Raw genomic sequence first — 14,149 nt, 5'->3', positions numbered from 1 at the left:
TGCCTTGAGGGCAGTTATGCATATGGGGGGGAGACATTTTTTTTCTATGTCGTTAAAGGGTCAAGCTGTCACCGCCATGGAAGAGTTATGAAAAACATTTTTTAATATTTCAAAACAGCCATACAGTAAGTAAGTAAACCACAGATGACGTAATAAGTACTGTCTGCTGTTAGACATGGGCGTCTAGTGCAGCCCGGGGGTCAATTGAGGCCTCTCGGCACATTGCAAAAATATTTTTTCTAAAAAACAAAAAGGATTACAAGTGATAGCAGCTACACCACAGCTAAGCAAACACTAGCACACAAGCTAGACATGCATAATAAGTGTCTTTAGTTGAGCAATATTGCAAGTAGGTAAACCACAGATGACGCAATAAGTACTGTCTGCTGTATGAAGGGCGTCTAGTGCAGCCCGGGGGTCATTTGAGGCCTCTTGGCACATTGCAAAAATATTTTTTCTAAAAAACAAAAAGGATTAAAAGTGATAGCAGCTACACCACAGCTAAGCAAACAATAGCACACAAGCTAGACATGCATAATAAGTGTCTTTAATTGAGCAATATTGCAAGTAAGTAAAACACAGATGACGTAATATGTGCTGTCTGCTGTATAACATGGGTGTCTAGTGCAGCCCGGGGGCCGTTTGTGGCCCTTTTGGCACATTCTAAAGAAAATATTCCAAAAAAAAACACACAAAAAAAACGATTAAGGTACAATCCGACAGCCTGTTTAGGACCTAAAAATAGCCGGAACAACACAAAAAGTTACTTGGTCTTAATGGAGGCTCCGTTGTAAGCCGACTTTTAATCACATTTTTTCAAATATTTAAACGCCCAAAAAAAAATATCCATCGTCATGTCTTTCAAAATGATTGTGAACCATGGGCAAAATTCCACAAGTTCCTCATTAAAACACGATCATAAATCATGCCTCTCACCTGGACAGAATATGTCTGAGTAGGTATTCCGACAAGTTGGTATACTTTGACAACCATTTAGGACCCGTAATTTACCGGCACTCACGAGTAATGTAGTGTGAAGAGGCGTGGCCGGCGGACCTGCAGCGAGACGGGGCTCGCCGGGGCCGGCTCCAAGAGGTCACTGCTAATGGCCGATTTCCTTTCCCGCTCCCTCAAAAGGGGTGAGGGGTCTGGCGGTGGCGGTCTGGCGGTGGCGGTCTGGCGGTAGCGGTCTGTGAGGAAGCGTGGCCAGCGAACCTGCAGTGAGGCGGGGCGCACCGGGGCTTAAAAGTGATAACAGCTACACAACAGCTAAGCAAACAATATCAGACAAGCTAGACATACATAATAAATGTGCTTAATTGAGCAATATTGGAGTGTAAAACAACATCAAAGTACTTATAGTAAATATTGCTTAAAGATATGTCTTCAAGAAAGAAGTGTATTACAAAAAAAATATCCAGTAACAAACGTGTCCGCACCACTCAATTTATTGCGTCGTGGGCTTATTTTATTTTGGCCACTAGATGTCGCCCCAAAAAATGAATAAACACAAATAAAAAATACCACTCCGCTTCGGCTTAAAGACAGCATACGTCCAAAACAGACTGCTAGTAGTAAATAGGCTAGTGTTTTTTACACCTGCAAAAATAGCTGATAAAAAAAAAAAAAAGAGTAGATTTTTGGAAACAGAAATACTGAAAATTAGAGAAATTATTTAAGTGCATCGGAAGATAATTTTACGAGATATGACATCCCGGAATTGAGATTCGGATTTCTAGAAAGTAGCAGGACTTTAAAGCTCTAAATGACTATTTTATTCTGAAAACAAGCGTTTTTCAAGTAGCAATTTTTGAATGAAGCATCCTCGAGATGTTGCAGATTCTTTAAACAAAATTTTCTTTGAATCATTAGTTTATTATTTTTTAAATGTAATATTTTTCAACTGGACTACAACAAATATAATTATGAATGCTAAAATTAAGATTGGACAATGTATTTGTGTTAAGTATTGGACACAATGTGTTTTCAAGCTTATGAAATGGACGTGTAAGACAATTTGACACTATTGTTCATTTTTTTAATTATTTTTTTTTTTTTCTAAAAAACTGTTGTGGAGGCTTCCCTCTTGTGTGGGTTCTCCTGGCCGGCACATACAGTGTGAATCAAGTCTTTTGTTTTTCTTAAACACCCGGGGGGTGGTTTGATTTCCAGCTATATGTTTTCATCTCTGGGAGTGTGTCTGTCTCTGGCTCCAACTCCTACCACGTCTCTCATACCGGCTGCTGCTAATAAGGGCAACAGGTGATTAGATAACATTTCCCAGCTGGGCAATCTACTCACCTCCCGCTGACTTCGAGGCCGGTCCTTACACAGCAGCAGGCCCCGCAGACCACGCCCCCCTCCACAACTGTTATGTTGGAATCCTTATTAATATTGGTACTCTTGTTGATATTATTCATTATTGTCTGACTACTTTTGGATTGTTTTGTGTCATGTTTGTGTGTCCTCTCAATTGCTCTGTTCATTGCTATTCTGAATGTTGCTGGGCCGGGTTCGGTTTTGGAATTGGAATTGTATTGTTGCGGTATTATTGTGTATTATTTTGTTGGATTGATTGATTAAAAAAATATATATTAAAAAAAGATTGGACAATGACTAGAAATAAGTAAATAGCTCTTAAATCTAGGAGCAACTCGAAAAACAACAGTGCACTGTTCTGTTTAACCCTTTTTAACACTACAAAATAATAAAAGCATGAATGTTTTGTGCTGATATCACCCCAATATCAGTATCGGTCAGTATGCAAAGGCTTCCAAAACGCATCTTTGTGTATATTTGACTATTCATGGACAACAATAATAATTACTCTCCTAAAAATATTACCCATGTATGTCTAACCAGGTTTTCCAATGGCAACACACTTTCTACCCTGCGCTCTTCTCCTGGCGTTGGCACTCTTGCCCTCGTCCTTTGCCACGGAGGATGACCTCATAGTCGATACCAGGAATGGGAAAGTCCAAGGGAGACGTCTCGCAGTGCTGGGTGGTGATGTCGAAGCCTTTCTCGGCATCCCTTATGCAAAAGCACCGCTGGGGAAACTGAGATTCCGAGCGCCAGAGCCTGCAGAAAGATGGGAATGGGTGAAAGACGCCACACAATATCCAAATTCCTGCTTCCAGGCTCCTGATGTGACCTTTCCAGGTATGACATCATGTGTTCTAGGTCTCACCCTCATTACTAAAGTGAATATTTTTACAGACAAGCATGTCGAGTGTCTGGGACTTTAGTCTGTGCTTTTATTTTGAAACAATGAAGCAACGCTCGGAAAGTGCATGATAGATAAAGGTCGCGGTACATTTGCAACAACTATGCATTTTTTTGGGGGGCATTCTTACAAACAGAGGAAGTTACGATTCCCAAACATGTGGAAAGAAGTGAAACCAGAACAAGCTACGCCAAGACTTTTGCATAAGAGATGATGAGCTGTCTTCCTTCTTCAATTTTAGTAGTAGTATTAGAGTATTTTTGTTGAAAATAGATCACCATTAGTTGCCACCAATGAGGTGTTAGTTTTTTTGGTGTCCATCACACAAGACAATTAACAACATTGAAACAAAAACCCAACAATTCATGGAAAAAAGACACTCAAAAAAAGTACATGAAAATAAAAGGCTATTTGATAAAAAGTATTACAATTCATATACAAAACAAAGAATAGTTATATGGTATAGAAGGCACATCCTGTATCAGTATTTTTAAACTATTTACAGCAGTTACCAACTCAGAAAAAACTCCAAGTACCACCATAGCAACCAACATTAAAATACGGTAGCATAGTAGGCGTAAGTACGCATTAAAAACGAGGCATATTTAATATGTTAGGCCACTGCAACATCACACACATTTTTTTGAAAAGTAACACTGGGTTTGAATATTTAATTGAGTAATTTTTTTGAAGGAGCCCGTGTACCTGTATCGGTTGATAGTCACTGACCTGTAAAATTATCAACCAAACCAGGGGTCGGCAACCCTAAAAGTGGAAAGAGCCATATTGGACTGAAAATGCAAAAAAAAAATCTGTTTGGAGTCGCAAAAAATGAAAAACTGTATATAAGTCTTATAATAAAGGCACCACATGACATAAGTGTCTATATTAGCTATAACAGCCTACTATCAAAATTACTATGTGTCGCAGGCTGAAGCAAATCTTCGTTGAGAGAAATATTCAAATTCAATATTTATTCTACATATTTTTACAACATTAGAAATAATTTAAAAAAAATATCTCCTGGAAATGAGTGTCTTTAAATGACCAAAAATATAAATATGTGTGTCTAATTTAAAAAAAAAAAACACAGACTGTCTTTTTTTAATAGATTTATTACAATTTTTGGCAAACTAGCTAATGTTAACTGTGGTCTGGAACAACATGGCGCACAAACAACTAGAAATGCGGCCAATATTACATACAGATAATTTGTCATGAGACATGCAAAACTAAATTATATACAAAGAGGATAAAAGTAAAGGATATTATTAAATGAGCGCAAATACAACTAGAGATGAGGCATAAAGATGCAATATGTACATCCAGCTAGCCTAAATAGCATTGATAAGCCCGCAGTCATGCACTGACCAAATATGCCTGATTAGCACTCCAACACGTCAATAACGTCAACAAAGCACACCTTTGTGCATTCACACACAGTATAAAACTGTTGGTGGACAAAATGAGACAAGGATGAAGAAGAAGTGAAAGATTGTAGATGTAAACAAACTGTTGCCTCATAGTCCACACTATGGTGAGTTCAAGAACCGCCGATATTAGTAGGACAAAACGATGTTCACCAAATACTCTCATCAGTGAAGCATACACACAAACATATTAAACAGTGGGCTTTCTAATAATTGGGAAGGTTTGTTTCATGTTTGTCGTCAAACAAAAAACATAATAACATAAAAATTTTTTTTCCATTTTCAATCCTTTTTTAAAAATGCTCCAGGGAGCCACTAGGGCGGCACCAAAGAGCCGCATGCAAGGTTGCTAAACCCCGAACTAAACTATCAGCTAATCCAGGATTTTGCAGGTTTTTTTTTTTTTTTTTAAATGCCTGAATTTGTGGCAGATTTTTCAGGAAGTTGCGGAAAAAGTTGCAGTGTATTCCTGCTTTAAAAAAATAAATAAATAAATAAAATATATACGAAAAAAACAAACTTAAATGAACTTGTGATTTTATTAATTTGTTAACAGTGAATTAAGTGTTCTTGGGATCCTTCACCAGCAAAATCACAGGATTTAAAAAAAAATTGGAAAATAAACACTGTGTTGTTTTACTCGTTTTATACAGCACATACCTGAAAGTAGACACTAGATGGCAGTAAAAACGGAAAAAAATAGGGAAGGGATTCATATGGCCCCATTTCTGGAGTGGATCTCACTAGAGAGGAAGACGGGGGGGGGGGGGGGGGAATTTCCATCGCAGTCTGCTGAAAATTATGTAATCAAAGTTGGAATAACCACAAAACACACTTTAAGATATTCAACTCGCTACCTGCCGCCTGGTGGCAAAACTGGATATTGAACACGGCACATTTGACACGTTTCATGTGTCAGGTAAACTGCGACGAACGGGGCCAAATGACTCCCCTTCCTACTGTGCTCGGAGGCTATTGTCAAATTAGACTTAGACAAACTTTTAATGATACGCAAGGGAAATTGGGAAATTGTTCCACACAGTAGCTCAGTTACAAAGGGTGAAAAGGATAAGGATGGAAAGGATAATGCACAAAAGGTCACAAAAAGTGGGCGGAAACAAAATGTATAAAGTAGACTGAAAATGTACCATAGTAGCAATATACATATAACATATATGCAATGTTTACATATGATATATACATTATATAATATATACAATATATAACAAACTAATTACTATGTACAATATTACAGGACAAGTTACAAAGGATAAAAATGATAGGGATAAGGATGGAAAGGATAATGCACAAAAGGTCACAAAAAGGGGTGGAAACAAAATGTATAAAGTAGACTAAAAATGTACCATAGTAGCAATATACATATAATATATGTGCAATATTTGCATATTATATATACATTATATAATATATACAATATATATAACAAACCAATTACCATGTACAATATTACAGGACAAGTTACAAAGGCTGGAAAGGAAAGGATAAGGATGGAAAGGATAATGCACAAAAGGTCACAAAAAGAGGGCGGAAACAAAATGTATAAATTAGACTAAAAATGTACCATAGTAGCAATATGCATACAACATGTACATTATTACAGGACAAGCAGTAAAGAATGGATGGATGGATGGATGTAGCAGCTGCAGCAAAAAAAATAAAACGGGCAGCACAAAAAAACAAAAAGTAGATCCAGCAGAAAATATACATTATAAACAGAGAGGTAGCATTAGTGTTCCCATTTGATACATTCTAATAATAGCAATAATTAATTTTAAATGATAAAGAAACACCTGCCTGTTCTTCTCATCCACAAGTTGTACACTCTGTGTTAGATTTTTTTTCATCTTAATCATTCATTTATGTCACAACACACTCTCAGTCCACAGATTTTCTCCATGGAAATGTTTTTTTTTCTCCTTGGTCTGGTTCCCACCCATTTATAATCTAACATGTCGGAGACTCCAGTGGCTGCAGTTTAAGGTCACACGACACCCTTGGCGTGTTGGTTTCTCCAGCCAACAGTAACCTTGGCAGACAAAAAACCAAAACAATAAGTATTCTGATATGATGCTCCATGGTCAGGGGATGAATTTCAAAAAGATCTGAGGTTACCTGAACCAGGCTTGCAAAATTCCGGGAATATTCAAAGTTGGACATTTTCCATTGGAATTAACGGCAAATTAGGGGATAAACAGTGACTACAACATGCTACAAACCCCGTTTCCATATGAGTTGGGAAATTGTGTTAGATGTAAATGTAGTGGTGACTTGTCCAGGGTGTACCCTGCCTTCCGCCCGATTGTAGCTGAGATAGGCACCAGCGCCCCCCGTGACCCCAAAAGGGAATAAGCGGTAGGAAATGGATGGATGGATGGAAATATAAACGGAATACAATGATTTGCGAATCATTTTCAACCCATTTTCAGTTGAATTTGCTACAAAGACAACATATTTGATGTTCAAACTCATAATTTTTTATTTTTTTTTTGCAAATAATCATTAACTTTAGAATTTGATGCCAGCAACACGTGACAAATAAGTTGGGAAAGGCGGCAATAATTACTGATTAAGTTGAGGAATGCTCATCAAACACTTATTTGGAACATCCCACAGGTGTGCAGGCTAATTGGGAACAGGTGGGTGCCATGATTGGGTATAAAAGCAGCTTACATGAATAATAATTCACAATTAAGGATGGGGCGAGGGTTCCCAATTTGTAAGCAAATTGTCGAACAGTTTTAGAACAACATTTCTCAACGAGCTGTTGCAAGGAATTTAGAGATTTTACAATCTCCGGATCTGTAAAATCATCAAAAGGTTCAGAGAATCTGGAGAAATCCCTGCACGTAAGCGACGATATTACGGACCTTTGATCCCTCAGGCGGTACTGCATCAAAAACCGACATCAGTGTGTAAAGGATATCACCACATGGGCTCAGGAAGACTTCATAAAACCACTGTCAGTAACTACAGTTGGTCGCTACATCTGTAAGTGCAAGTTAAAGCTCTACTATGCAAATCGAAAGCCATTTATCAACAACACCCAGGAACGCCGCCGGCTTCGCTGGGCCCGAGCTCATCTAAGATGGACTGATGCAAAGTGGAAAAGTGTTCTGTGGTCTGACGAGTCCACATTTCGAATTATATTTGGAAACTGTGGACGTGGTGTCCTCCGGAAAAAAGAGGAACATAACCATGGGATTGTTATAGGCGCATAGTTCAAAAGCCAGCATCTGTGATGGTATGAGGGTGTATAAGTGCACAAGGCATGGGTAACTTACACATCTGTGAACGCAACATTAATGCTGAAAGGTACATACAGGTTTTGGAACAACAAATGCTGCCATCCAAGCACCGTCTTTTTCATGGACGCTCCTGCTTATTTCAGCAAAACAATGTCAAGCCACGTGTTACAACAGCGTGGCTTCGTAGTAAAGGAGTGTAGGTACTTTCCTGGCCCGCCTGCAGTCCAGACATGTCTCCCATTGAAAATGTGTGGCGCATTATGAAGCGCAAAAAACGACAATGAGATCCCGTTAAGTTAAGTTGAACAACTTAAGCTGGACATCAAGCAAAAATGGTAAAGAATTCCACTTTCAAAGCTTCAAGAATTAGATTCCTCAGTTCCCAAACGTTTATTGAGTGTTGTTAAAAGAAAAGGTGATGTAACACAGTGGTGAACATGCCCTTTCCCAACTACTTTGGCGTGTGTTGCAGCCATGAAATTCTAAGTTAATTATAATTAGCTAAAAAAAATAAAGTTTATGAGTTTGAACATCAAATATCTTGTCTTTGTAGTGCATTCAATTGAATATGGGTTGAAAAAGATTTGCAAATCATTGTATTCCGTTTATATTTACATCTAACACAATTTCCCAACTCAAATGGAAACGGGGTTTGTAGATCTTGCAGCATGATTAATAGCTAAGACAACCAGATTTAATGCAAATTGATTAGAATTTCAACCCTACACTGTGCATTCCTCAATCACTTGTGCAGTGCATTCTTCCATCATATGCACAGATAATTCCCAGCATGCTACACACTACGGCAGGGCTACTGAGGCCACACCAGTATTTGAGCCTAATGACTTCATCCAGTCAGGTAGGTTTTGATGATATTACTGTCAGGCTTGCCCCTGACAGTTTGGTTGTGTTTTAGTTTTTCCTCTGTGTTTGGTTGTATTTCCTGTCAGCACTCTTGTTTTGGTTCTGTTTCCTGATTGTCTCCCTGAGTGCTGTGCCCCTTTAGCTGTGGCTGATTGGCACTTGGCCACACCTGGTGTCAATCAGCCAGGTACTTTTTAAACCTGCTTTGTCCTCCACTCGGTGTTGGAGTATTGTCGTGTCGTGTCGATGTCACCACAACCTGTCATTGTCGATATCGTTACAGCTACTACCTGTCGTGATACTACTTGTTTTTGTCGCTGTCGTCGTAGCGGTAAGCTGTTCCTGTTCGCTATCTGTAGTTTGCTTTCTCCTAACTCTTTTGTTTTGTGTTTTCTTGTTAGCCATTAGCTGTTTCCTGTTTTCAGTTTTGGCTGTACCTAGTTCCTGGTTTGTGTTTTTTACCTTTTATTTAAAACATTAAATCATGTTTTCCTGGACAAAGTCTGCCTTCTCTGCATCTTGGGGTTCGTCACCAACACACTGTGACAATTAGTGAGGAAAACATATTTGATCTTTGTTATTTAATAGACTACTCCAGCAGACTTCCACTTAAACTAGCTAGCTGTTTCTGTACTTTTTAAAGGATTTTGGGGCCAATATCTCTAGCCAGCTAGGTTTGTGTACCACCACATTCTCATAATGGACCGGAAATATTTCTCCGTTAGCCGCGATGCTAATTTTCTCTATGTTAAATCCCATTCATTTATGCTAACAACGTTAGCGATCTGAATTTTTTGTGATCTGTAAAGTTCAACTAGCAAATACTAAATCAAAATGTGTAGTTTCCTCTGCCTTCTGTTCTGCTAGCCATGTATGTAGGTTATAATTTGATTTAGCATGCTATTTGAGTGTCCATCAGTAAGATATTTTTAAAGACTACTCCAATTGTTTAGCTGATTATTCATATCTGTGTGTGGTAATGAATTAGTGGTTTACAAGAATACATAAATACAAACTGAATAATGCCAAGTATGATGTGTAGGCGGTAAGGCTGTGTACATTTGCAAATACTGTGCAAAAAGAGCTACGTCAAAAATGCCACAAAAATGCAGCAGCATATAGACAAGTGCCCAATAATTCCTATATATTTCCGTTAATTACCATGGACGGTGTCCAACTTTGAATAATCATAAAAATAGTCAATATTTCCAAATTTCCAGAGCTTAACTTCTGGTGGTAAATTTCCAGAAAGTTTCCGGAAATATACCGGAAATATACCGGAAACTTACCACCCCCTTTGCAAACCCTAACTTGAACTGATCACTGTTGGGGAATTTCAAGGCATTGCATAGGATCAAGAAACTGGTACTTGTCCATCCATCCATCCATTTTCTACCGCTTGTCCCTTTCGAGGTTGCAGGGGGTGCTGGAGCCTATCTCAGCTGCATTTGGGCGGAAGGCGGGGTACACCCTGGACAAGCCGCCACCTCATCACATGGAGATAGACAGTCTCACTCAAATTCACACACTGTTTTTTTATGTATTTTTTTCATTGTTTTTAATGAATACCTATTGTGTATTTTTTTTAATGTAAGTAATTTTATTTTTTTTAATGTGCACCGAGTCCAAGCCTGGGTCATGGCTGAGTTTCCGGAAATTAACCGGAAACTTTCCGCTCGTTTGCAACCCTAAACTTGAACTGATCACTTTGGGGGAATTTCAGGGCATTTCATAGGATCAAGAAACGGGTTTTATTGGGCACTGTACTTGTCCATCCATCCATCCATTTTCTACCGCTTGTCCCTTTCGAGGTCGTGAGGGGGTGCTGGAGCCTATCTCAGCTGCATTCGGGCGGGAGGCGGGGTACACCCTTGACAAGTCGCCACCTCATCACATGGAGATAGACAGTCTCACTCAAATTCACACACTATTTGTTTATGTATTTTTTTATAGTTTTTAATGAATACCTATTGTGTATTTTTTTTAATGTAAGTAATTTTATTTTTTTAAATGTGCACCGAGTCCAAGCCTGGGTCATGGCTGAGTTTCCGGAAATTAACCGGAAACATTCCACTCGTTTGCAACCCTAACCTGAACTGATCACTTTGGGGGAATTTCAGGTCATTTCATAGGATCAAGAAACTGGTTATATCGGGCACTGTACTTGTCCATCCATCCATCCATTTTCTACTGCTTGTCCCTTTCGAGGTCGCGGGGGGTGCTGGAGCATAGCTCAGCTGCATTAGGGCGGAAGGCGCGGTACACCCTGGACAAGTCGCAACCATATCACATGAAGATAGACGGACAACATTCACACTCACATTCACTCACTATTTTTGTACATATTTTTCATTGTTTTTAATGAATACCTACAGTATTGTGTATTTTTTTTAATGTTACAGTTGTAAGTAATTTCTATACTTTTTTAAATGTGCACCGAGTCCAAGCCTCCAACTGTAGATGGAAGTGCCCTGGGTCATGGCTGAGTTTCCGGAAATTAACCGGAAACTTTCCACCCGTTTGCAACCCTAACCTGAACTGATCACTTTGGGGGAATTTCAGGGCATCTCATAGCATCAAGAAACTGGTTATATCGGGCACTGTACTTGTCCATCCATCCATTTCCTACCGCTTGTGCCTTTGAAGGTCGCGGGGGGTGCTGGAGCCTATCTCAGCTGCATTCTGGACAAGTCGCCAACTCAACACATGGAGATAGACAGACAGCATTCACACTCACATTCACACACACTATTTTTTTGTATTTATTTTTTATTGTTTTTAATGAATACCTATTGTGTATTTTTTTGTATGTTACGGTTGTAAGTAATTTGTATTTTTTTTTTAAATGTGCATCGAGTCCAAGCGTCCAACTGTAGAAGGAAGTGGTCTGGGTCATGGCTACCCTGCTATTTATGAACACAACCACCTGTCACGAGTGGTTGTTTGGCAACCAAATATTACCAACCATATGTACACTGAAAATACCCCAAATATGTCCCTAATATAGACATGCAAAAATAAATAGATATGCTGCTGGCAGAACCTACGTATGCCAGCTTTTTATAACAGCGGGTCATAAAATGACTAAGCGTGAACTTACAGTGTTTGAGTCATTTTTCCGTTATATAATTCATATGAGCTTTTCATTTACAGGTTTCGTGGGTGCGGAGATGTGGAACCCAAACACTGAAATGAGCGAAGACTGCCTCTACCTAAATGTCTGGACCCCTTCCAGCAAAACCGGTAAGAGCTCATCGCCGGTTCCCGTCCTTGTCTGGATCTACGGGGGCTCGTTTACCTCTGGAACGTCCTCTCTGGATATTTACGACGGCCGCTACCTGAGCAAAGCCGAAGGTGTGGTTGTGGTATCAATGAATTACAGGTCAGTATTTGTTATATTTAACCCTTCTATTATGCTGAGGGTCAATTTGACCCATTTCAGTTTTTGTGTTTATCAAAGTACTGGTTATCCTTTCTTTTTCTTGCTGAAATTTGGTGACTTTTCCACATATAGGGTCATGAACTGGTGTGTAAAATCTGGACACTTTGTTGAGCAGTGGAATGTCTTGCATAGTTTGTATACAAAGATGATGTTGCGGGTCATTTTGACCCAGACACTTTAATGTGGGTACATAGCCAAAATAAACAAGTCTCTTTGATGTACTTTTTACTTTGATGTACAATTATTTATATTTTGATTGTCTTTGAGAACCAGAGCCAGGTGTGTGAAGAGAGGGAACTTTCTCACACTTGTCCTTGTCACTTTTCTCATGTCATCTCTTTGACAAACTCACCAAAAATGAGCTCCGGAAGGATGACATCTGAGGAGACAAGGACAAGTGTGAGAAAGTTCCCTCTCTTCACACACCTGGCTCTGGTTCTCAGAGACAATCAAAATACAAACAATTGTACATCAAAGTAAAAAGTACATCAAGGAGACATGTTTATTTTTGGATCTGAACAGCTATTTGCCCACATTAAAGCGCCTGGGTCAAAATGACTCGCAACATCATCTTTTTATACAAACTATGTACAAACATTCCACTACACAACACATTGTCCAGATTTACACACCAGTTCATGACCATAGATGAGGAAAAGTCACCAGATTTCAGCAAGAAAAAGAAAGGATAACCAGTACTTTGATCAACACAAAAACTGAAATGGGTCAAATTGACCCTTAACATAATACAATTGGAATAAAAAATGTATTGTTTGTCACTTTTCTAAATGTTTATACAACCTAAAATAAAATTGTTATTGGTTTACCCTATTTTCCTGACTGTTTTGAGTGCATTTACACAGTACGGGTCAAAACGACCCGCAACATAACCAATGTCATTTTTCCCAACATAATACAAGTGTTTATCACTAATCATGTTTGTCCTTCGTTTTCGAAGATGACCAGGTGACTTCACGTTGATTTGTGTGTGCGAAGATGGCTGATGAGGCCAATCCTTGCACGGAAGGCAGTGAGGGCAGGTTATGGCTGGGGGTTGGCTGGCTGAGAGGGAGGAACAGTCTCTTGTCTTGCGGAGCTGTCGTTTCTGTTCGGCTTCATGGATCCGTTTTTCCTCGAAGTCCGCTACACCATGCCAGACTGCAGAGCGCCAGTTTTGAACGGTTTTGGGCAACGGCTTCCCAGGTCTCTGGGTCCAGACCACAGCCCTTGAGACTGGTTTTTAGGGTGTCCTTGAAGCGCTTCCGCTGTCCGCCGCGTGAGCGCTTTCCATGGTGCAGTTCACCATACAGAATTAGTTTTGGTAGGCGTTCGTTTGACATGGCCAGCCCATCTCAGCTGGGAACGCTTGAGGATGGCATAGATGCTCTCCATCTCAGCCCTGTGGAGGACCTCAGTGTCTGGGATCTTGTCCTGCCACCTGATATCGAGCAGCTTCCTGAGAGATCTCATGTCACTAATAATGATTAACTGTTTGCATGACTTTTGTCCTGCTGTTGTTCCATACATTTATGAATTTCCAGTGAGGTTTGGACTGCGCTAGGGCTGCCCTTTGTCACCGATTCTGTTGATAACTTTTATGGACAGAATTTTTAGGCGCAGTCAGGGCGTTGAGGAGATCCGGTTTGGTGGCTGCAGGATTAGTGTTATGGTTACTGAGGGGAGATGACGGCTCAGACACTAGAGGGCCGCCTCACGTCATCAGTCACAGGTGTGTCAGGCTGCGGCCGGCTGCGGTGGAGAGTGGGTGTGGTCAGCTTGATGAGCGCGGAGGCGTGTCTGGAGTGCGCTGTCAGCGGGTCCTTTGGTTGTACCCGCAGCGGAGGGAGACGCAGAATGCGCACGTGCCACAACAAACACTTTAACACTGACAACGCATTTATAAAGTCCCAATTTAATAAAA

General features: G+C 39.8%; 1 protein-coding gene across 1 annotated transcript in view; it reads left to right on the top strand.

Moving 5' to 3' along the window:
* LOC133564684 (acetylcholinesterase-like) overlaps nucleotides 1–14,149 on the top strand; it is a 30,086-nt gene that overhangs the window by 457 nt on the left and 15,480 nt on the right. The window contains exons 2-3 of the mRNA XM_061919159.1: nucleotides 2,863–3,162; nucleotides 11,940–12,168. Coding sequence (XP_061775143.1) covers nucleotides 2,871–3,162; nucleotides 11,940–12,168 — 521 coding nt within the window. The 5' untranslated portion in view covers nucleotides 2,863–2,870. The remainder of the gene's footprint in view (nucleotides 1–2,862; nucleotides 3,163–11,939; nucleotides 12,169–14,149) is intronic.

This window comes from Nerophis ophidion, linkage group LG13 (assembly GCF_033978795.1).
Source record: "Nerophis ophidion isolate RoL-2023_Sa linkage group LG13, RoL_Noph_v1.0, whole genome shotgun sequence".
Taxonomy (NCBI): domain Eukaryota; kingdom Metazoa; phylum Chordata; class Actinopteri; order Syngnathiformes; family Syngnathidae; genus Nerophis; species Nerophis ophidion.
Note: the sequence above shows the minus strand (reverse complement) of the source record. Positions and strands in the feature narration are given on the sequence as shown.